Source organism: Aquila chrysaetos, chromosome 2, assembly GCF_900496995.4.
Source record: "Aquila chrysaetos chrysaetos chromosome 2, bAquChr1.4, whole genome shotgun sequence".
Lineage (NCBI taxonomy): Eukaryota > Metazoa > Chordata > Aves > Accipitriformes > Accipitridae > Aquila > Aquila chrysaetos.
The window spans coordinates 7787047-7811251 of record NC_044005.1 but is presented as its reverse complement, the minus strand read 5'-3'; the positions used below and the strand labels follow the sequence as shown (position 1 = coordinate 7811251).

At 45.7% G+C, this 24205-nt stretch overlaps 1 protein-coding gene across 5 annotated transcripts in view; it reads right to left on the bottom strand.

Annotated features, from left to right (window-relative positions):
- Nucleotides 1-24205, bottom strand: part of PRKCH (protein kinase C eta) — a 119795-nt gene that overhangs the window by 65031 nt on the left and 30559 nt on the right. For all 5 annotated transcript variants that reach the window (XM_030005058.2, XM_030005089.2, XM_030005066.2 and 2 more), the window contains exons 3-6: nucleotides 5140-5290; nucleotides 4284-4318; nucleotides 2685-2773; nucleotides 868-997 (exon numbers count right to left, since the gene is read on the bottom strand). In XM_030005058.2, the coding sequence (XP_029860918.1) occupies nucleotides 868-997; nucleotides 2685-2773; nucleotides 4284-4318; nucleotides 5140-5290 (405 nt within the window). The remainder of the gene's footprint in view (nucleotides 1-867; nucleotides 998-2684; nucleotides 2774-4283; nucleotides 4319-5139; nucleotides 5291-24205) is intronic.

Sequence of the window (24205 nt, the reverse complement as noted above, 5' to 3'; positions counted from 1 at the left end):
TAACTCGGAGGGATTTACTGCTGAGAAATAATTTAGCAATTCTGCTTCAGGAAATATACCCATCTGGATCTACTGTGTCTTTAAAGTAAAGGGATTTTTGCCACTGATCTCAGCAGAAACAAGATTAGGACTCTCATAAGAGAATAAACTCCTGAAAATCAGGAATATACCCCAAACTCTACAAGTAGGATGCCACATTGCCTGAAGCTATTCATAAGCACATGTTTGTCAGGCATATAAATACCATTGCAGCTATGCCTGCAGGTCAAATTAGGATTTATAATGCCACAGAATTTGCAACAAACTTCCCCTGCATTTGCAGGTATCTAATTTTAAAGACATATTGTTCAGTGGGAAACTCAAATCTTTCTTGCTCTCATTCATGGACACACACACACCCTCTTGTGGGAGATGAAGGCAAATGGAGACTGTTAGATTTTACAGTCTGGATCACTGAAACAAAAACATAGCACCAGGACATGCTTTGTCATCAATTATCAGCATGACAGACAGGCTAGTCAACCTAAAGCAATGACCTTTTTTTCCCCTCAGATGCCTTGTTTGTTGCCTTATCTCCTTAGCTGAGGAAAAACCTTCAGGTAAAGGGAAAAATGAATGCAGGGAGCAGTGATACCCAAGAATATTTTCAATAATGCAAGTTAAACAAAGCTGTGCTTAGAGTGCAAAGTAGAGTCCTTCTGGAAGCCACAGATTAAAAAGTAAATCAGTGGGGTTTTAACTCTTGCAAAGATGAATATTCATTGCTCGGCTTTCTCTTGAAGGTTGCACAAATCAAGCCCACACAGTGCATCAAGAGTCTAAAGATATATGTATTTTGTGAAAAGGCTACAGTAAGAAGCTGCTCACTTTTACACTGTAGGCCCTGTCGCATGATTCCCCAAAGCAAGGAACCGCAATGGTCACAGAAAGTCGGGACTTTGTAGTTGTGGACGCTGAACTTATGAGGAATGTTGATTCCAAACCTCTGTTCAGTCACCTGAAGCACCAAAAGAAAGGCACAGATTTAAAATTCAAGTACATATATATAAGCTGACATTCATTTACACACAAGCCTTTAGGTGCAAAACTTTGAAAATCATTCCAACTCAGAAAATACCGCAATCCATCACCTCACTGAGGCTTACTGCAAGTGAACACAGAGTGACCAACCTCATCTGCTGCGAGCCTGCTCTGGTTTCCTTGCTGGGCAGGCTGGACTACCTGACAAAGCAGATTTTAAAAAGGGCTGCCTAGCCAACTATAAATTCTTAAAGTTAGAATTAGAAGTGTGGACTACCTCATCACAAACCTATCGCACTGAAGTGCCACATATAAATTATGTTAGCTACAGCATTTTGTAACTAAGCAGTTTTCAAATTATTAACTTTCATACTACGTGCAAACATATAACTTTAGGTCAAACTGTTGATTTTATTAAATTTAATACAGCATAGTTTTCCGAGCTCCTCCTAAAATTCTCATTCCTATTCTCACCCTGCTTGTTATTAACAGTCTTTCATTTCAGGCCCAGATTTTGCTTTATCGCTTGCTCTCATCCCCTTTTCTACCTTTTTCTTTTCCAACTGTGAATCATTCAGATCTCAAAGACACCTTAGAAAACCTTATATCGGCTGAAGAAACCCATCCCCATTGAACCTCTTCATTACTTTCCATCTTGTGTCTCAACACGAAGATCTTAGAAGACTGAGAGGGGAATCCACCACTTCACAAAGAAAAGTCAGAGGTGTGACTGAAACAATTAGTTTGAAGTGAGCGGTGCCTCCTCACCTTTGTCTTCTTTTAAAGTAACTTAGCGGTGTTATAAACCCTTAACAATCCTAAAAGAGGGGTGAGGAGATTCACCACGTAACTTGCACTTTAGCCTTAAGCATTTTAACTTATTTTCATCTGGTTTGGCAAGGGGTCATTTTAAGAAGTCTAGCTCAGCAGTTCGGAGGCAAGAAAATAATGAGCAAAGGCAATTTCTTATCTGCACTGGAAAGAAGGTTTCTGCATGGCACACCATACAGAGCTACAACCCAATTAAAAATATTTCAATTTCATTTTCCTTGCACAGTTATTAAACAATTTCCAGTTATAGAAATAAGACATGCAAGGCGCAGGGCAGTTTCAGGTGGGGATGCTACTCCCATCAAATACAGCCCAAACTAGCAAGAAGGAAAACCTTCAGAAATACAAGTTATGCAAGGGTTCTTTATTACAACATAAATAATTTCATCGAGTAAAGGTGTGGAGCAATGACTAAATGGGCACTTTAAGTTACCAGAAAAGAAAAAAGAGGCATAACAAAGACCAGTGGTTGGATTTTAAAGCCAAAGAAATCCACATTAAGAACCAGGCACAAAATTTTGATGACAAGACAGTTAATCATGCAAGAAAATTACCAAGGAAAACAGTGGATTTGCTGTTTCTTGATGTCTCTTCCAATGAAGGCACCCTGTCTTCCTAACCTATGTGCTAGTCCCACCAGTTACTGGCATTAACAGAAGAACAACCAGATGATATTGCATGGCCTTTATACACGTCCCTATCACTGTTTCTCACTTTTAAATCCATGAATAAAGATAACACAGTAAATTCTGTTACAGGACAACGCCCAGCAACCCAGACAACCCTGAAGTTTCACAAATTACGATGACCCAAAATAACCAACGTGACTTTACCTTGAGATCGGTCTTGTTAGTATTGTTTTGGCACGTGCAAGCTGTAACAATTAGATGATGGCAGCGCTTGTGTACAACGCAGGTGCATACTAGGAAATAAAAGAGGCATACTGAAAAGAGCTCTTGAAAGACTCAGAACACATCAACCCACCAGCTGGGTTCTTTAAGGCCCAGCTGTCTCATCAGGACCCAGTAAAGATGTGAAAAACAATTGGTGACTTGGAATTTCCAAAATCTCATAACAGATCTGGAGATGCATCTCCAACCCATTGCAAGAGAAATTCTGCACCAGGTCATTCATACAACCTAGAAAACAGTTGCCTATATAAAATATGGGTGATGCACAAAGAAACAACAGTGTGTCTTCTCAAACGAACTAAAAAAAAAAAAGCTGTTGAAATAATTATCCAGTGGAGAGTATTTCACACGACATACACAAACAACATTAGAGAACACAGGTCTGAGATACCCAAAGCCATCCCTACATCTCAGTGGCATAGTGCTTCTTACGCTGGATATCCAAGTGAGTCCTGCCCAGCTTAGTTTGTCATTGAGGCTCAGTGCAATGCTTGCGTCTGGGAAGCTGGATAACTGCAGCAGAATGGTACTGTGTCTAGGCTAATCAGCTAGCCTCCATCAAGAGGGCTAATCAGCCCTAAAGCAGAGCTGGGCTCTCTCCAGGTCTGAAGCTGGCTTGGCTGGAATGAACTTGGATTCCTCCACTCCATAAGCCAGCATGCACTGTAGACATCACTAAGGGCCATAGCTACTGTCTACGTAAGGAGATTTTTGTAATGGAAACTGCAAGTTGCAGGTACGTTGCAAGGGTCCCACGCTATTCTGTTTGTTGCTGACTTAAGCTTGCACTCATGAAGGGCTATCAATAGCATTCACTTTCACCCAGAAATTTTATGTAGGATATCCATTTTGTTTACATGCAGCTTCCTTTCATATGAGGACACTAGTACCCTATGATATTGCACAAGAAACAGGCTACGCTAGAAGGCTATACTGAATGACCACGCACCTGTGAAGCAAGTAATTCTGTCATCTTACCACAGAGAAAGGGAAAGGCAGAACAATAATTAAGTGCAAACAAGCACCACATACATCTATACAGCCATTCAGCCAAAAGATGCATTCAGACAAAAGTACTGCACCAGCCCACAAGGCTTCCCTTTGAAGTCACATCCCTAATTTCACTTTGTTGAACTTCATAGGGAGAGAAAGGAAGAGGGTGGCCATTCCAGTAGGGTACTTTGTGTCCCAATACCAGCTGAATACTGTCCTGAAGGGACCCTGCATGTCTCAAGCCTAGCTGGGTGTTGCACATACTCAGCAACTCAGTGGATCTGCACAGGATGAAACACAGCAACTAGACCCCTAGCTGTTTGCATGAATGTAGGTGCTTGCTTTCTGCATGCATGCAAGCCATCAGCCTGACAGCTGCTCAAATGCACAGTTTCGGCTGGCTATGGAGGAAGAGGAGCAGTGACTTCAGAGAAGCTTGTAACCGCAGGATGTCCCAGCAGCATGGGAAAGCGCTCCCGAAACAGCACATCCTACACACACGCACCGTGCAGGAGCAGAGCACCTTACCTTGGCACTGGTATCCCTGCTTCCCAAACACACCCCTGTTCAAAACAAAATATTAATATAATTTAACATCAGAAAGCCAGTCATCTTGCAGATCATTTACAGAAGGCAGCACCAAAATGCAAGAGGATCCCAAATGACCAGACCCCTGGGGCAAAACTGCCCAGCAATAATGGTGCAATTCAGCACAGGGGTGTGGGAGCATAACAAAGCACTGCAAGGGCCACAGCTTACAGGGCAGGCTGTCAACATGCATGTTATTCCCCCTCACTCTACTTTCTGAAATACCTCACTTTATTACAACACACACCACATTATGAGACTGATCCCAGCAGCCCACACCCTGTTATTATCTCTCCCACTCCATGCTCTTTTGAGACATATCTAAGTTTTTCTCCCTGCTGTGCCTACTCCCCCACATGTATCACCCCACACCTCACACCTCTGATGGCTTTTCTGTTCACAGGCATTTTTTCTAGTCTTTCAAGCAACTGTTTTTTCTCAGCGTAATCTCAAAGCTCCACTCAAGTTAGTATCTGGGGCCTTTCTTCAGAGTGCCTGGGTTACTTTTTCCCCCCTTGATATAACATCTATGCTTAGAAGTGAGGGACATTGCCTCATCCCCACACCATCCCAGTTTGTTTCCAGCATCCAAGATACACATCACCTCTGGCCTCTCTGCAGTACACTCCAGTTTGCAGCATAAATGTGTCCTGCTAAACCTAATGGCCAAGGGGAATCACATCGGTGGCCCTTGGTAAAGTGCTGGGTGACTGATTCAGGATCAGGGGTAGCATGTCAGTCCCCAAAATGCGAAGGGATGGGAAGCTCCACACCACCGCGTTCGAGATGTTCTTACCAGATGAACTCCCTGCAGTGCGAGCAGTATGTTGGCTGTCGCAGGTAGGTAGCCATAAATTTGTGCCCGTTCACCTGATGCACTCGCCTTCGCATTGCCCGCTGGCGTTTCCGAGTGAGGTTCTTAAAAATCCGATCCCTCTGGAGCGTCCCTGTGCAGGGGGTAGGAAAAAAAAAAAGCAACAAAACATTAACATTAGCATGCACAGTTATTACTCCTGGTTTTGCTATGGCACAAAATGCTTTCAAAGGCTACAATTACATCCCTGGTTTAGAAGTTGGGGGACCATGGTCTAGAATGAGGATAGCATCTGGGACAGGCAAGGAAGTTAATTGCAAAGGCCCCTTTAGCTCAAAATTACAGTCTTCATCTAGAAATAACTGCCTCTTCCCATCTTCCTCTTGCTCCTCTCCCATGTTGAGACATGTCACTAACCCATTAATTCCCAAGCTGTAAACAGACCAGAAGCTCAAGGCTAATGAGTTGTAATAACTCACAGCTTTTGGGGCAGTAATTCCTGAAAACATGACTGCATGCAACCAACTGACCAGTGCCCCCGCTTGCTGAGCCAAAGCAGCGTCTTGCTTGGTGAATAGTATTTATCCACCTTCGGTATTGTCATGGTGCACTTCTGTATCACCATTTGCAGCAATTTTGTTTCCCATCTTGGATAAAAAGGCACAGCCTAATTTTTCAAGGGCTGTTACTTGCTGGATATGTGCCACTCTCAGCTTTCTTTAAAGTGCTCATTTTCCAAAGGGTAGGTAATATTTTAAAGTTCTGGGAAGCAGTGATCCAGGAACTGCTGGCATTCAAACCTGAATTGTCTCAAAATCTAATTTCATTTTTTTTACTGGGTTTAGTTTGGCCATATAACAATTTCCTAGCAAAGCTCAGTTTACACAAAACGAGTCACTCTTGTAAGAGCTGAGCTCTAGATCAAGGAAGCCATTCCCATACAGCAGCAGCCATCTGACTTGCAAATCACAGCCAGCTGGTTTCTGGGATCCTTGCACAGACCAGGTCAGACTCAGCTGAGCTTCCCAGATCAAAGCCTCATCTGGGGCACACTCGCCTCAGAAGAAAGAAATGAAATTTGCAGTTTTCAAGTTAGTTGCTTTGCAAAGTAAAGGCCCCACTTACAAGTGCATTTTGGGGACACACACTGGAGTCTGCTAGAGTGATTGTGCACCGACATATGTACTCGTTACTCATTCTGGGTACAGACTGGATGCAAGACAAACGCCAGCTATTGCCAAACCCTCTTCATGGATGTAATGACACAGCAAGGGACAGGCCGTCTATAAACTTCCCACCCATCTGATCACCCCAGAGGGGCAGATTGGCAGCAGTACCCAAACACAGCTGTTACCGTCCCGCTTCATTTACCCATAAAAAGAGGGCAGAGCATTTCCCTGCTTTCAACTATCTTTGTCGATTAACCACTGGGGGGAAAAAAAAGGAAAAAGCTGTCAACCTGATCAAGGCTTGAAATGTAAGAGTCCCACATCACAGGCATATTTCCCACTCCTCTTTGTAGGAGTGGAGATAAGGGAAGCCATCCCGTCAGTACTGAACCCAGCCACTTCAAAGGGCCGCAAGCCACACGATGTATTCCTCTCAGTACTCTTGCCACACAGGTTTAGAAGCAAAGCTGGCCATAAAGCTCAAGGGGGAGGGTGGGGGTTCTGCTGTGTTCTCCCCGGCATTTGTGCACGCGTCCCCTCCACAGGCACTAATGGAAACCTCCTACCCGATGGCGTAACTGCGACATGGAACACAGCTTGACTTTAAGACAGCTTGCATTTATTTTTAAAACGGAAGCGCACGCTACAAATTAGGATTTTCCCATTAAAACACAAAAAAGGATGTGGTAGGGCTGATCCAAGCACTTAACAGAAACCTGCTTTCTTCACTGCAGAGCTTCAAGTAGCTGGGCAGACAGACTGGCACAGAAAAGCCTGCCTTTCTAGGGAAGTGCTTAAACATGTGTTTAATTGTCACTGAAGTCAACAGGACGGAGGGGACCACAGGAATTACCAGACTGAATCAGAACATTGGTCCATCTAGTTCAGCATCCTGCCTCTGTCAGTGGGCAACCAGAAACACATGACAGCAGATGGAGGAACCCTGCAGCTGGGACATAATTTGCCTCTTTCCCACACATGAGATGTCATTTTGATCTCCAGAAGTGAGAGCTGATGTGCGGAGGTTTAATATCCCTTCCAAACATTCAACTATCATTGCAAAATTTCAATAGCCTCGTTATTCACCATAGGAAACATAACCGAGAAGAACTTCAAGACGTCAACTAGTTCATCCTTCTTCCCCAAAAGAAAGACCAAGAGCCAGTTGCTTTTCTGAGCCCAAGCCTCCTGCAACTTCACGTGAGAATTAAAAAAAAAAAAAAAATCCTTATAGTATTACAGAATTTGCCCACCTTTAAATTCAAGAGAGTGTCTCCTTGATCTAGGTTTAAGAATACACTTTAGTGTTCTCCTGGATCAGGGCCAAACACTTCAACTGGCAAAGTATCCTGTCCTAGCATTCAGCACATACAGGAGAACTTCCAAGGCATGGAAAGGGAGAGCAGAGTTTGCGAGCGGGTGGTGAGCATGTGAGTAAATCACCTAAAGCAGCAATCCAGTTACCAGCTTGCTTCATACCAGCTGCTCCATTAGAAGCCCAGCAGCTGATGCCCTTTAAGTTCATGCACTCACATTTAGCAGACTTTAAGAGAATATGTTCCCAATTTAGCTCATGTAGTTTCTCATTTTGTTACGGTTCCCCTCAAGGATCAGCATGGCGTAATTGCCTCCCTGGTGCCCTCCCATGCAGCGAGAAGCCCACACGCAGCCCAGAGCAAACCAGTCCTTTGCACCAGGAATAGGGGACACTTGAAGGTGGCCCGCAAAGCCACCGAATGGGACACTGCTGTGCGTCCCTGTGGTTTGCCTGGCTTCAGAGAGACTGCAATTTTGAAATGGTTCGGGAAGACCGAAAAGTGACAGGCACTTGCTTTTTCGTGGGGGGCAGAGGAAGTCTCCATGCTGCCTGTACTGGTGGATCACATCCATGGCCAGCCTTAAGCCTCCTCCTCTGGGCTGTACTTGGCCTCCACCTCCTGTTCTCCAGCCACCGACATCTCATGCAGCACAATGACTTCTGTCTTACAGACCCACTTTTCATTAAAACACATGCCACAAGTTTTTTGTCTTTTTCTAAAGGACAATTTGTTTTTAAAACATTCCTCAAATTTCACATTTTCCCACACTACTTGGCTGCGTTACCCTGCTAACTTTCTCCAGATGCTGTACATCTTCCAGGTGATCCTCACCTCCCATTACATTCTAACAAATGTAAGTGTTACTAAGCAGGAGACTGACTTCAGCAAGGCCTGGGTTACTTTTCATATGCACTCAGCATTTTTGGACACTGTCCTTCCCATTTCCTGATGCTGTCTCCAGCAGGCGTAGCTGCAGAGGACCATCCACCACGTGATCTAGCAGAGCTACATACACAACCACATCCCACAGAATAAATCCCTCTGTCAGAGGGCTTGGGCGCTCACCCATCCCACACACCACACCACGGAGCAGGCGAGTTCAACCCTCCAACAAGGCGCAAGTGATTTTGAAATGGTGGAACATATCGCTACCAAAGCCACCTTCCTCCCAACCACCAGCCTCCCCAACCACCAAGACGGCAGCTCCTCAGCTCCCACCCACCACATCTGCTGAATGGCTCCCAGCACCACTGGGAAACCATCAACGCAGCGCTGGAGTCTGCTAGTGGAAAGGGTGGCCAATGCAGCAGCCCCTCGTGCCTCTCACCTTTAGAGTCAGAGGATGTAAAGTCATCATAGATGTTTTCCCTGCTCACGTTCTGCGTTCTGGCCAGTTTCCTATAGAATATATATTTTCCTTCTGCGTGCGGAGAGCATTTTACAAAACAAAGCAGCTCTAGACCGCTTTAGGAGACCCAGACTTTTAAAAGCCTCTAATCTCTGGTAAAGCAACAACCACCATGAATGGTTCAAATGTCCAAATACTGCTATAAAAACAGGCAAGTAATTGCTCAGTGAAGGGAGTTGTCCACACCCATGGTTAAATCCGGATGACTGTAACTATGGGGTATTTACTGTGCCTGGCTATGTGCAAAAGTAACTACAAAGTTAAATACTAAAAAGCCTCTTCCGTTTTCCTCCTCTCCACTCATGCCTAACACGTGTTTATGGCAGTGGAAATTATGCATGCGGAGGGAGAGGAGAATAAATAACCCACCAAGTCATCTGAGGACATCTGCATGCACTAGCACACTGCTCACCCACCCAGCAGCCTCATCACACTGCCCTACCTGTCCCCTGAGCTTACCTGACCCTGCCCTTCCCGGCCAGAGATCCCCCCTTTCTCTTACCCCAATTTTTTATTCCAGGGGGTTAATTTCAGTTAAGTCCTTACAGTGGTGGCAGAACTACAGCAGTAAGACAAGAAGAGCTGCAGGATGAAGCGTTGTGTGTGTAACTGTTTGCCTCAAGTAGTTAAAGCCTGTCAGGTCTCATCTATCGGAAATCAATCTCACCGTCGTGCTATCAACCACTGCTATAATGCCGGCACAACAAAGGTCGTTTGGGTACATCCTGATACATGACATTTTCTAGTGTTATTACTCCTGTACACATCAACAGGATTTTCCTTTGAAAGAAATAAAGATATTCAAAAAGCAATGTAAAAAGCCTTAAAGCAATAATGCTAACAGATTAAAACTTAATTAAGTCTTTTTTTTATTAGTAGCAGTAACAGTATACACTTTTTTTTAATGCTCCCCTGGGAGCACTGCAAGCAAGATCCCGTTGCACTGAGTGATAGACGAGCATGGAGCAGAGATCAACCAGCTGAACTTATTAGACTGTAAAAAGCAAGATAGCAAATTGACAGACCCCTCGCCTCTCACAAGCGCCGCAGCACTGAACAATAATTTCAGATCAGGCTAAACACTCGTCTAGCCCATGCCCTAATGGTGAGTAGTAGTGGATGTTTCAGGAAAAGAATATATAAAACAAATCAAGTAAATGGGGGGGAATGAATACACATACATACCCTCTCCAGCCATCAGTGTGTAGGTGTTTGCTCAATATTTACCCAACAGCGGGCTTCCTCACATCTACTGAATATAAACAGAGGTAAACCAAGATGAACCAAGATGTTTGTTTTCCAAGCTGGAAAACATGTATGTTATGACAAAAATCCCTTGGAAAGGCTTGGTATCTTTTAACCAGTTTTATCACCATAATCCCATGGATGGTCAAAACCACAGGAAGCCTTGTTAATTAAAACATTATAAACATAACATAGCATTGAAGAAGAGGCTGACAGGCTGACTCTGAAAAGGGAAGGATTTAAAGGCTACGACCCAAAGTGGTATTTCCATTGCTGACTGTTCTGCTTCCCTACTATTAGTGCTGCAGAGTGAAAAAGCCTTGCCTTTCCTAATTACTGCAAAGGTTTTCCTTCAGCTCCCCTCAAAAGTCACTTGGATGCATGAATCGGCCAGCTGGAAAACAGCCACATCTGCAGAGATCGCGTTAACCACACAGGGTTCTCTCCCACTTCATGTCTGTCAAAATTTCTGGCCTTCTGCTGCTTTTGCCAGTCTGTGCACAAAACCAGATCGGTTCAAATCCCAGGAGAGGCTCATTGCAAAGCAAACATGTGGCACATCAAACACAGGCTGGGACTTATGTTTGATCCAGCTGCCGTTTTTGCCTCTGAAACTGGATAAAGTTTTGTACGAAGACCAGAGAAGGAGCCAGCTAGTGCTGGCAGCACTAGACTGTCTTCTAGGACTTCACAGAAAACCCGTATTAATGGGCAGTTCATCTTTTAAGATGCCAACCTGTCAATATTGTCTGAAAGAATAAGAAGCAACAATGATGCTCTGAATCCAAAAAAATAAAGAGTTTTCCTACACATGAGTATGAAACAGCATTATCGGCAGTCTTGGAAATGCAAAAACATGTAATCATCCCTGCATCTAATCACACAGAACTTTGCACTTAAAGCAAGGTCTCTGTTTCTCGTTCAAGTGCTGAAGTAGGGTAGATCCATCTTCCTTGTTTTCCTGCCAGGTCTAGGACATAAATTCATCTCCACTCTCACCCTCAGCTCCCAGTGATTTAGCAGCATTGAGTACTGAGGCTGAACGATGATGTTTCAGTGCAGCAGCAGTAAGACCAGGATCAGTGAAGTTCACACAACAATATTAGTGAGCACGACAGCGCTCAGCTATTGCTACAAAAGCCCATCATAGGCTTATTTCTAGAATTACACGACATCAAAGCTCTAGTGGCATCAGTAGGTGAGATGGCAAAGCTGAGAGGACATGTCTTCATGTTTCCCAGGCTTACCAGCTACAGCTCTGCTCCGTCCATCACTGCTAACCTCACCGGTGTGGAACTGGGGTCCAGGACCTTTTGTGGGGTTCAGTTTTCTTCACTCAGTCTCTTGCACTTGGATGTAGCAGTGCTAGGGACAGCAGGACAGCTCTGCAGAGCTGGAGTGACCAGTACGTGGCTGCTGGGAGCCGTCCACACGTGCAGGAGGGGAGAGGGCTGCAAAGCAGAGGGTAGAGCCTAGTGCTGGGGCTGAAGGAGGAATAGTTGCTTTTTATCTGTTTGCATAAGGTCTGTGAGAACATGAGAGGAGGAAGAAGGCAGCTTGAGAAACTCTTAAAACAAGTATTCTGCTGCCGCTTCCAGTCTACCGACCAGTTATGAATGCCATACAGGTTATTTTGCATAGAATTTTAATCATGATTGCCATACAGGTTTTCAGACATGCAGAGGGCAGCTCAAAAATATTATTCTCCACATCTGCTTTTACAAGTTATTTCTGGGAAAATTTTTTTTAGTCTGCTTGTGGATGTTGACAGCTCTGAAGCAAGGCCTAGCAGCATGTTGCGCAAGGCTGAAAAGTAGGAATGGAAAAGCCTTTCTATTCATTTCTGTAGTGAGTAACAATGAACTGAGCAAATGGGATACTGAGGATAACAAAAGATTTCAGCGAACATGAGCAACCCCATGCCATAAGAGACCAGGTTCTCGGAGATCGTTGCATGCCAGCCCATTTGTGCTTTCCAGGCCACAGGCTGCAGAAATGCTGCTGGCTGCCAAGGAGGATGTGTTTGAAGGCAACAGCCATTTCCCTGCACTTCCCTCTCCCTTCTCTTTACAGCCACACCACTGTGAGAGAAGGGACAGCCCCATTTTTCACCCTGTGCTTGTTTCTCTGCCAAGAGTAAAAAAGGTTTTACCTGCACTCCATTTCACCATTCCACGTCTGCAAGTTTTTGCATTCGTTTGGAGATGGTAAAGCATGATACTTCTGTTTGCAAGAGAGACCAGGCTGGGGTGATAATGGCAGAGAACTGTCTCAGCTTGCACAAAGAGGAGGAGATGCCAGAAGGGAAGGATTTTATTTAGAATTAGAGGAGGGACTTGAGGGAGACAGCAGAAACCTGAGCACCAAACTGAGCCCTTCAGAGCCCCAGACTTGCACTATAATTGGAAGGCCACCTCGTATCTGTCCCAAACCCAGCAGGAGACACATGACACCCATGTAGTTTGGAAAACCAAGATAGATTAGTCAGGTCGTATCCAGCGAGATAACGGATACGTGCTTCCTTCTGGCTGTAGTTGAACATGGTCTTCCAGCAGCAGTAGAGGTCCAAAAAGACAGCCCAGCCTCACTGCTCCCTCCTCACGATGGAGTCCCCTTCCTACCACCTTGGACCCGCCGGCATGACTCCATCTGCAACTGCTCCATAACCCACTCCTGTCACATTGATCTGGGGTAAGAACAGGCAACAAAAAAAAAACCCCAGAAAAACCCTATTATTAAAAATTTAAGTTGACCCACACAAACAGTGAGAAACAGACAGTAATAACCACCTCCTCAGCTATGGGCAGAATGGCACATCTGCTTGCAGTCTCAATTCTATCATAAGATGGGGACAATCCTCCTCCTTACTTTAAGATGTGCAAGTAATACTAGTACCTCGTACTTCTTACTGCATTGCTCATTAAAGCCTTAACGAACTGATTCCTCTCCCTGCTCCCCTCGCCAATTATAATCATTATTATTTCCTTGTGCTTAGGCAAGTGAATTTCCATTGTAAAACCTCCTGTTAGTCCTTCCCACCTATTAAACTCAAGAGAAAAATGTCGAGTTGTGATTTATTAGGGAAGGAAATCATTTAAATACATTATTCATTAAAAACAGGAAAATAAAACTAACAAAGCAACTTTGATCTTTTCCATGATTAATTGATGTGCCAGAAGCCCTCTGCACCATAAGTTTTAGAAGAATTCAAATTACTCTGGCTACAGAGCAGAAGTAGCGCTAACAGAGTGACAGCATTTATACGTGAAAGCTACCGGCACTTGTGCAAAATCCTTGAGAAAAGCAGAATTGGCAGGCTGGGCAAACAGCAGGGAGATCCTGCACCCTCCCCTGCTCCTGACGCCTTGGGGCTCACGCGTGTTGTAATCATCAGCAACTCGCATGCTCGTAGGTGGCTCCGTAGCAGGTATCACAACATGCTATTAGGAGGCCCTACCCACACAGGGAAGCATGAGCTCCAAGTTAAACCTATTTTTAACTAGATGCAGTTTAAAGCTATTTTTAAGTAGATGCTCTAGGGACATCCTTCTTTTGGGCTATGTGGCCATCTTCAAAATTAAAATCGGCCACTTTTGTATTAAAACAAGAGTGTCCACACAAGGCTTTACACTCCACTAAATCTGCTTAAAATTCAGACCTTTATGTTTAGGCAGTGCAACTTTCCAGAGACACAGGCTTAACATCTGTCTCAAAGAAGGAGGACCAGGAAAATATTCTGTATGTAACACGAGACAAAACACACAAAGAAACCAGGATCAACAGAAAGCCAGATGAAATGACACTATCAAGCAGCTTGTCTCCAGAGGGACGCAAAGTTTTGCAGCAGTTCCACCGATGGCAACCACGTTCCTCAACGCAGCAGCCATCCCTAGGACAAAACCTCAAGCTTTCCTCACCAGGGGCACTGCACCTGTCTGGGAAAGCAAATTGTGACCCAAAGCACAAATGGAATCTAGTCAGGAAGAAATTAATTGGGAGAGCTAATTAAGTAGGACAAGCTAAACACTCCCCTTTTTCTGCTGTCGGGGCCTCTGCTGTCGTGCGATGCCTCAGCCGTTCCGCAGTCCCTGGAGGTGCACTGGCCTTGTGCTCACCTGGGAGGATGACCAACATCTGAATCACCACCCTGCAACACCTGGATTCTCCGGTCGACTGGTCACCCAACAGTTGCACAGACCCAGCCCAAGTGGTCTGGCCACATACTCAGCTCTGATTACACAGCCGATCCTCGGTACTCCTGAGATTTCCATGTGGCAGCTTGCTAATAAGTTCTCTAATTGCAACAGCCTTAAAAAGCAGGTTGTTTACCATGTCGCTCTCCCACGCAGATTCCCACACACCATGGGCTAAGCAAGACACTGCCGCAGCAAAGCATCTGTCAAAAAAAATAGATTCAGCCTCTTGTATTCCAAGCTTATTACTACCATGAAGCTCTCTGCCAAAAAGCAGCACCTCTTCTCATCAAGACAGTCCCCACCTTGGTAATGCAGCAAGGAAATCCTCGGTGCTCAAGCACTCAGGGTAGCAATCACACCTGGCTTCGTTGCACAGCCCGTCCTAAAACACTTCTGCAGATGGCACGGACCGTTACTGCTCTGCCACACACTGCACCCCTCCTAGTGCCAGCAGATTATTATTTCCCAGAGGGATTTCCCAAGGGCTGCAGGCCAGGAAGAGCGGCGCAGTCAGAAAACACAGCTGTCCTCGACAGCTTCCCATGCAGCTTACACAGCTAGACCTGATCTATCCCCCCTCCCCATCTCCTCCCCAACACAGTTTTCACCCTGCGATACATATTTCTCCACTTCTGAGATATATTTCTGAGATTTCAAAAGCAGATGTCCCAAATCCATACAAACAGAGCTTTAAAAACACTGGGTGTCACATGAAGAGGGTGTTGCTTGCCTTGGCTCAGGACGTCTTCATACATAGAGGGAAGGACCCCATTGCTTTCACCAGCTCTGTAACGGCCACCAGCGGCACCAACCAATTTTGTTCTAGCAAATGGGTGGCCCTTTCCACCAGGTGTAAGAGCAGCAGTAGTAAGTATGTATTCTGCATCGCCACGGGCTGTCCCATCTCAATTAGCAAACAAGCAGAGGTGAGTGAGCGGGAAGAAAGTTAACTTTCTCCATCAGCTTGAGAGAGACACCTAAAACCTGCACCTCTTTTAATCTTTTTTCCCAGTCCCTCAACGGGGAAGGAACACTTGGGGAGGGAGTTTGTTTAGGCCCAAATGACAAGAGATGAAAGCCAGCCTGCGGTTTGATGCTCACAACAGCCCTTACACAGATTTAAGCAGTTCTCCCCCCATACGGCACCCTGCCTTCCTTCTAGCACTCCCTTCCACATAGTCATTTTCCAGCCGGTTCACTTCCCCAAGTTTGCCATGCACCCCACAAACAGCTGCGTTCGCACGATGTGGGGCGTGAAAGCAATCTGGGGGGAAAATCAGCCAGACTTCATTGTGCCTTCTGTAAGGTCCGTGGTCCCTAGCATCCAGGCTCTGCACTCCTCCTTACAGCACAGCCCAAAACCGTGGGTGCTGCTGGACTCAGCCCCTGCGTGCCCACCACGTGGGACACGGGGTGCCTCTATAGCTAAGGTGTGCGACGGCCCTCATGTGCGAGTTACCGTCAGCCCTTTCGGATGCAACATTGGAGCCTTTCTCTGAAGGACTTGTTCTTCTCGCCTGTCGTGGTTACCTCACAGTCACAAGTGAAATACAGGACCAGAGACATTGCAGGTAAAAAAGTGTGTAGGACCAGACTGAGGCCCCAGATTCCTCACCCACCACTTAAGGACTCTGAGCTGGGCAGGCTGGAGAAGAAACGTCTTCCTACCTTTGTTCTTGCTGATCTGCAAGTGTGATCTGCAAGTCTGTATCGTGAACATATAGGAAGGACAAATTTTACACACAAAAATTCAGAATTTCCTGACTTTGGGGAGTTTTATTTTCTAACATTAGTGATATCCTAAAAATGAAAAGGTTTCTGGTCTTAAGACTATTTCCTAAGTTTTCTAAACAAAGAAAACTGTCATTGGAAATGAGTTCATCCACTGGAACTGGAGCAGCCTTCCCCCTCCACAGTCCTGCTTCACCAGCATGGCTGTGGTCTCAGACACGCAGGTCCAGGGAGAGAGGGTAGCACTACCAGAGGAATACTTCACAGAAAAGGACTACGCTCTGCTGTAGAGATCCAGAACTAGCGATGACAGACACACTTGCTCAACAAGTTTGACAGCTAGACGGCAGAAAAGAGCTGAGAGTCTGGGATTAAAAACTTGGTTCCAGATTCTAGCAAGAAATGGGCTTTGCTGGTCACTACTCTTCTGCTGCAGCCTTTCCTCATCCTCTGCAGCTCCTCTACCATCCATCTGTCCGTATTCCCCCCTTCCCACCTTTTTAACCCTTTGAGCTTCTTTTAGCTTCTTCTTCCTTACAGCTCCTGCCCACACCCACCCATCACCACTCCCCAGGCCAGTCTCCTACTTCCTTCTATCTCTCCTTATATTTCTTCTCTGTCCTTTTTCCAAACTCTTATGGCTCTATTCCTCCTCCAAGTGACTTTTCCCAGTGTTTCCACCGTTCACTGCCCTTGCCCTGTGCCCCAGCAGACAGGGCATGGAGAGCAGGACACATGCGCAGCCGGACCTCCTGCCTTCCTCTCTCCTGCCCGGGCCAGCGCAGACCTCAACCAGAGGATGGATCTGGCCCAAAACCAACCCACTCCCCTGCTCCAGAACTGCTCAGCTCTCCAGTCCAGCCAGCCGGTGCAGAAGTGGCCCCGTGCGAGGCCAGCCCAAGGGAAACCCAAGAGCATCCTTTTCAGACAGACAGATTTACCCTCAATTATGAAACCGCCTCAGTCCCGTATCCACAACGGCCAGCAGTGTTGGCATCGCCAGGAGGAACAGTCACCAAGGTGGGAGCCTGCTCAGTGCAGGTGGTGTCCACAGCCCTCAAATCCACGCTGGTCTCATGCAGTTTCTCCCAGAAGATCACAAATGCATACATTTTCCCAAAGACAGCACAAGGCAGACAGAGTCGGCAGCAGCTCTCATCCCTCCCACCCTCTCCTCTGCCAAGCTTGAGGTTGCGCTGGCAAAACAACGTTAGGATCTCTTTGCTCAAAGCTGTATTTTGATTCAGCATCTCATTCTGGAAAACAACAATCATTTCAGCTGAAGCACTCCAGAAAATAAAAAAAAACAAAAACAAACACTTTTTCAGCTGGCACTGAAGAGCAGGCAACTTAGCATTTTATGCTGGGCACACTCAGGAACAACCCAAAACAGGGGCATATAAATTGCAAACATGAGTAATCGCCCCGAAAGCACCACTAGAAGACAAGCTCTACTTCCTACAGCTCTGTGCCAGCTCGCCTAAGGCTGAAGACCCCATCCTGCTTGGCTATCAATGAGATCTTGCCCCGCTCCAGTGAGATGTGGGAATCGACTGCCGCAACATCCACAACACGCAGCAGACCAATGCTGCTGGTCCTCCTTGGGTCTGCAGGGCCAGAGGGAACTTTGCTCCTCGCAAGCACCCATGACGCATGAATACTTTCGAGGTAATTAAGCACTGCGGCACAACAGCATCTTGTTACCTCCCGCATCCTCTCGTGCCGACAGGCCCAACAGATCCGCTCACACAGCGAGTCCAGCGCTGCCCCGTACAGCAGCCTGGTGACTGGGACTTCTGGATGGCTGTCAGACACCCAGACACAAGGAAAACCCTTGCCTGTGGTGGTACCACCTAAATTAGGAGTCTCCTTCAGCAGCCAGAGTTGACAGACCTGGGTATTAAATGGGGGACAGCCTAATTCGATAGTTGGTGGAGGTGAGGTTAAAAAAAAAAAAAAAAAAGAAAAAAAAAAAGGTGGGGTTTTGTTGGGTTTTTTGGTTTTTTTCTCCAGTTTCTGCCACAGGTTTACAGGGTGACCTTAGGTAAACTACTGGGGCTTTTGGCCAGCCATTCACCTATTTCATCAGTCAGGTACCTTGCAAATTGTGGTCTAGGGAAATTCAGTTGCGGCCATGAGGTGTGCTGATGTACGGGGCACCCCCCACTTCATCCCAGTCCAGGGCATCATCCAGGTGCCCTTGACCGCGATGGGTGCAGAGGGAGATGGTCATGACACAGCATCCCCCAGCACAGGGCGCAGCAGATGGGGACAGGGCTGCTGTCATCATCCCTGGCCACAGGATCACAGTCCTGACCTCCAAACGGCTTCATGCTCTGCTCCTTCCAGCCCACATTTGCCATCCTGCTTCGCTGCAGCCCAAACACCCACTCCAGCGCAGCGCTGTCCTCCAAGGCCAAGTAGATAGATTTAAACTCCTCTGGGAACCACCGTCACTTCTTCCAGGAATCACATTAAAATAAAGCAAAAATCTCTGCTCCTCATTATGGCCAGGAACACTGAAATCCCAGAGCAGATTGCAAGCTTGCATATTTATATCTAGGTTTCAGAGCCCAGACAAAACACAGCCCACTGAGGAAGTAAGGTTAATGCTGATATTGCCGTTTGTTGCATTTTTACAGCGTCTGGATATCTAAGCAGTTGGCAGATCTTGGCAAGTCATGAATTACTGCCAAAAACCTCTCAGCATTAGACATACTGCAATAGACGTGGAGCGCAAATGGATCATTTTCCAAGAAATAAAGGTGGTCTTGTGGATATGCAGCAGACTGAGGCGCTGTTCAACTCCTGGCTCTGCATTAGAGTCCCTCTGTAACACTGAGCAAACCACTTTATTTCCCAGGGCCTAGATCTTCCAGCAATCAGGAATAAAGTTTTTTTTGTTTGTTGTCCCCTGGTGAAACCCTTTTTTCCTGTGAAAATTCAGAATTTACCAAACTTGCCTTTTTTTACCCCCCTTTTTTTTTTAATGGAGGAGATGCATATGTGAGATATAAGAGTGCCAAGGTGCAAAAATACTTGGGTTCTCTCTGCAATACTTAAATGTCAATGCAATAGGTAAATTTTGAAGGCTTCACTTAAAAAAAAAAAAAAATTGCTCACACTATCCTCCCACCATAAACAGTAATAATTATTCATTATTCCCAAGTTCATCCACTTTGTCTATCTTCCAAGGCTGGGCTGTCTCTCATTACAGTGACGCCTTCTCATGCCACTGTCAGCATGACAAGTGAAAGGCAGCGCTCGGGAAGATGCGGTACAGCCCCTTCTCCTTATGGCAACTCGTAGCCCGAAGGACATTTCTCAGAAGGCCTGAAGGCTCATCCCTGTGAAAATGATCTCCAAGAGGTTCTTCACTGTCTCTCTGACTTTGAAATTCCCTCCTGAGATCTTCAGTGTTGCTGAGAAGCTTTGGCATCCTTATGCTTGACTCACGGAGGCTTCGTGACAAGGATAGAGCCGCTCTTTCTCCCGTTGGCTTGGCTGACACATCTCGGTTGGAGTGCAGGGTTGCAGAGTCTGACCTCCAGGAGAGCAATACCTGCTCAGGACTTCGAGATCAACCTCTGGAATTGCCTTTTACTTTTTAACCTGATGGACATTATCCAGCAAGTTTGGGGATCCAGTGAAGTTCACTTGCCTCTCAGGCAGAGATGCACAGCATCTGTGGGCGACATTCCTGGTCTCTGCATGGGCTCAATCTTCTCCAGGTTGCATTTAAGGGTGTATTTTCTCCCCCATGGGACTCAACATTGTTCTGACCTATTTCCATCTGGAAATGCAGAATCGAACCAACATGGACTGCATCTGGAAATCCCTTGCCTGCAGCATGCATGTATGTGACACGTGTAAAGCATTGGAAGAAGTGTAGGCATTGGAAAAAATACAGGGGTATAGAAAAACACGTCTCCTGCTGCTCTCTGCCACGTAAAACTTTGGGCTAGACATTAAAAGACTTCCATGTTCTCAGACTGTGAACAAAAGATAGCAAAACTTTCTTTATCCTATTCTGCACTGATATTGCCTATTCAGATCAGGAGGTTCTCTGCATGTTGTCCACTACATGCCTTAAAATTCTCCTACTTGGGCTAGTAACCCAAAACAGAAGAGTGGCCCAACTAGGCAGGGGATCAGAACAGGGCATTTTTCATTCCTGGCTCCTAGTTTCCAATAATTATTCTCTTAACCTATAAAAAACAGGCTGAAAACAGTCATTATTGCAGTTTACAGAGGACTGGTAAACATCTTTTTTTCTCCCTCCTGTGCAAGGACCTACTAAGGTATCTGCAAATAGAAGTTTTGTGGGGCTGAGAAGCTACATTACAATACAGAAAAAGGATCTTCTTGGCACAAAGCCTATATATCATTTGAGACTTTAAGGCTGCAGATCTTTACTGGTACCTGTCTGAGGAAATACTATTTCTTACGACAAAAATCACTTCACATTAGAAAAAATGTATTCCAAGAAAAACAACAGCAAGAGTCTTCATGCTTGAGAATAAACCACCCCGAACACATCATGTGACAGTTGCAAAATAAAGAAGTATTTCCTGCTCTAGAGGCAGGTTCAAGGCTTCCTTGCTGCTGCAAAGCCTACCAACATTAAATATTTAGCAATGGGTGCTATATCTGCTCTACCAAGTCACTTGGCTTTTCAATATTCTCGTTGTTCTATTTCTTGCCCAGAACTCAAATTTGTCTTTGTCTTTCCTGACGCTGAAAGAAAAGAAACAACCATTACTTACCTCACAATGATGAAATTAAAATTGAACTTAAAGCCAGAATTATCACTTTGAGTGACAATGTATAAAAAAAAAATATATTCTTTTTTTTTTTAAAAAAAGGCAAATTGAAAGAGTTCAAAGCACTAAAATAGAAGCACTTTATTTTCTGCGGGGCTTGCTTCATTCATTAATTCAGTCAAATAATTAATTTGTATTAATTTCATTAGCTTTGCTCAAAATTAAGAAGAGTAAATAGCAAGAGAGGTGGCACAGCAACACAACAACAGGCGAAGCTGCGAGGGGACTCAGCTTGCTCTGGGACTCCAGTATTGCAAGGAAAAGAGGTTCATGCCATCCTTCAGGCATACACCTGGGGCCTCTCGGTGTCCAGTCTGACCTCGCTGCGGCGAAACACCCTGACCCACGCGCAATCACCGGCTCTTGAGTATCTCTGCTAACTTCTCACAGGTGTCCAGAAGCACCAACAACAGAAGCCTACGGACGCTCATTGCAAGGCTTTTTATTTCAAATCAATCACCCCCTGCCCAAGACGACAGTAATTCACGGATTGCCCCTTCCCAGCCCAAACCAGTATTCAGTAGCAAAGAGAGACAAGTAGCGGAGAGCAGGTCTGAATTCATGCCCCCGACTGCGCAACACCCGACGCGGCACCGCAATAGCATCAGAGCCACTTGCTATGAACGACACAAGCCCCAAAGACAGAGTCTCCTCAGAGGCACCGGGTCACCTTCAACCCGAGCCAGGAGGACCTAGACGACCTGGAAGAGCACAGAGAAACGGTACTCGGGCACACCGCACTGGAGAACCGCAACCGCCTCCAGTCCATGGTGTCTGCCTGCCTGGGTGCTCCCAGGTGCTCTCCGGGAGCGGCGAGGAAGGTGACCCTATTCAGAAGCTGCCCACCTAGAAATGGTTATGGCCAAGGTTAGAAGAGGAACAACATTAGGGAGGTTTACACCCTACACAGCACTGCCTGTTTTAGAGAGCAATAAAACAGAATTTTTCCTTTAAAGGAGGCTTAAAACAGAGTTGAGATCTTGTGGATTATCTCAGAGATCCTGGGACACACATGGGTCATCACAGGCAGGGAGGCAGGACACTAACGGTTCAGTTAAAACACAGCTCCTGTGGTCCCCAGGGCTGGGCAGAGCTGAAGCACCTTTGACAGCTACAGCTTTGCTTGGTCCCACACACAGCACGCTGCGCCCTGCTCCCATCCCCAGCTCCTCAGCTGACAACGTGCCTCGCATCCATGGATGAGGCATGTCCACAGCAAAGACAGACCTCTCCGAGAAGCTGCTTTTGTTATTTTAAAAGGAGAAAAGGGCAAGGAGACACAAAGAGAAAGAGACACATAAGAAATGCTAAAGACACCATGGGTGAAAAAACAAAAAAAACCCCCACAAACCACAAAACGTATTAATATTCAGAGTAAAAAGAATGAGGAAATTTAAAAAGAAATGGTAGTTTTGATGACTTGAAAAAAAATCCCATTATCAGGCAGGTTAAATAAAGAAACCCCAGGAAAGATTAAATCAAATTCTTCACAGGAGCGAGTGGTATGGGAAAAAAAAAAAAAAAAAAGAAAGAATCAATTCCTAAGCAATGCCTGAAGTTTGGCAGGTAGAAGTCAGTCCTCAGCTTCTCTGTAAAACAGCGTGGAGTAGAAGCAGGTCTTGGGTCAGTGAGGGAGACGGCTGGAGGAGAGGGTGCTTCCCTCCACCCCAGCCAGGTGCCGGGGCCACCGGGACCCAGCACTGCCAGCAGAGACACAGTCATGCTTGGAGAGGTAATCTCCTCCCGAGGTAAGGAGATTTTCATTTTAATTTTGTACTGGTCGCTTTACACAGGAAATGTCAGCTGAATGCGGGGAGTTAATATAATCAGGTATGGCTTAGCACAGCAACAAATCCATCCAGCAGAGAAAATAAAGATAGACAGGGATAATTTCACTAGACCTCCCTTGCGTTCTATGACTCCGTTTCTTTCTCTTCCTGAAAAGTTATGCGTATTTTTAACATGTGAAACAGGCATATTTCCCTGCCTCAAAACAGCACATTAACACTGATGGACAGAAGAGCCATATGGGAACCTACAAAGGACTAACCTCCTTCCAGCTGTACATTTTCTATACTGCTCTCATCCTGATGGTACACAAACGCTTCTGTTGGACACGCTGTGCCCCTCACAGAAAGGCCACCCTTCTCCCCCATCCCCACCGCAGGTAAGCAGAAGCAAATTAAGCTTTTGGTCAAAATAACTTTTGATCAAACAGAACAACCAACCACTTCCCAAACTAAAGAAAGTACAAGCTGCCAACACCACCAGGACTGTCTATTTTGGGTAACCTTTCTAGGACAACAAATAATATAGTCTCAAGTGGACCTAACATCCCTAACATGTTTGTTTGGGTTTGGGGCTTTTTGCTTTTTTTTCTTTTTATCCCCCCTCTCTTCTCACTCTCTTTAGCCGCTTTTTGGGCTTTTACCTTACTGGAGTTAGGCAATGGTGGCCAAGACCCTGTGAATTTGGCTATTTCCATAAACAAAACAACTAGCTTGGCATAAAACTTGTCTGAGATGAATGACATGTTGGCAGTATGAGGACCAGCAGTAGGCACTGACCCTCCACCTTTGCTCTGTGGAGTTCTCAGAAGCTTTTCAAAGGAAGATGCTCCCCACAGTTCAGACTGACTCCATTACATTATCCTTCCGTCCCCATGGTCTACTGAAAGCAGTGAGGCAAGAGCTGCTAAAAAAACCACATCACCATTGCTGGATCCTTTTCAGAGCACCAGAGTTACACACTTAACCATTCATAAGTCACAAGAAAATGATCAGAAGTCCTAAACATCATATTGCTTGAGACTCCACATGGGTCTACATGCTACCCTGATGGGGTCTAACACGAACTAATCGTTGGGTTCTCTGTGTACCCATAGACACACGCAGCCTTCAAGCGGTCTCTGCCACGTTAGCCATAACTAGCAGGGAGCATGTGGTAGCGGCTGCCCTCCAGGTTAGGGCAAACAAGTGGGAAGCCACTTTTTGTGCTTTCAAGTTCTGATTTATTCTCAGACTTCTTTCCAAAAAACTTAAATTTCAAATACAATTCTGAGCCTCCAGATTTCCATTAAAAAAGAGAGAAAAATAAAACATGATGTTAGGGAGGAGACCTCACTGTTTTTCAGAAGGAAACCCCTCCCTGATAGATG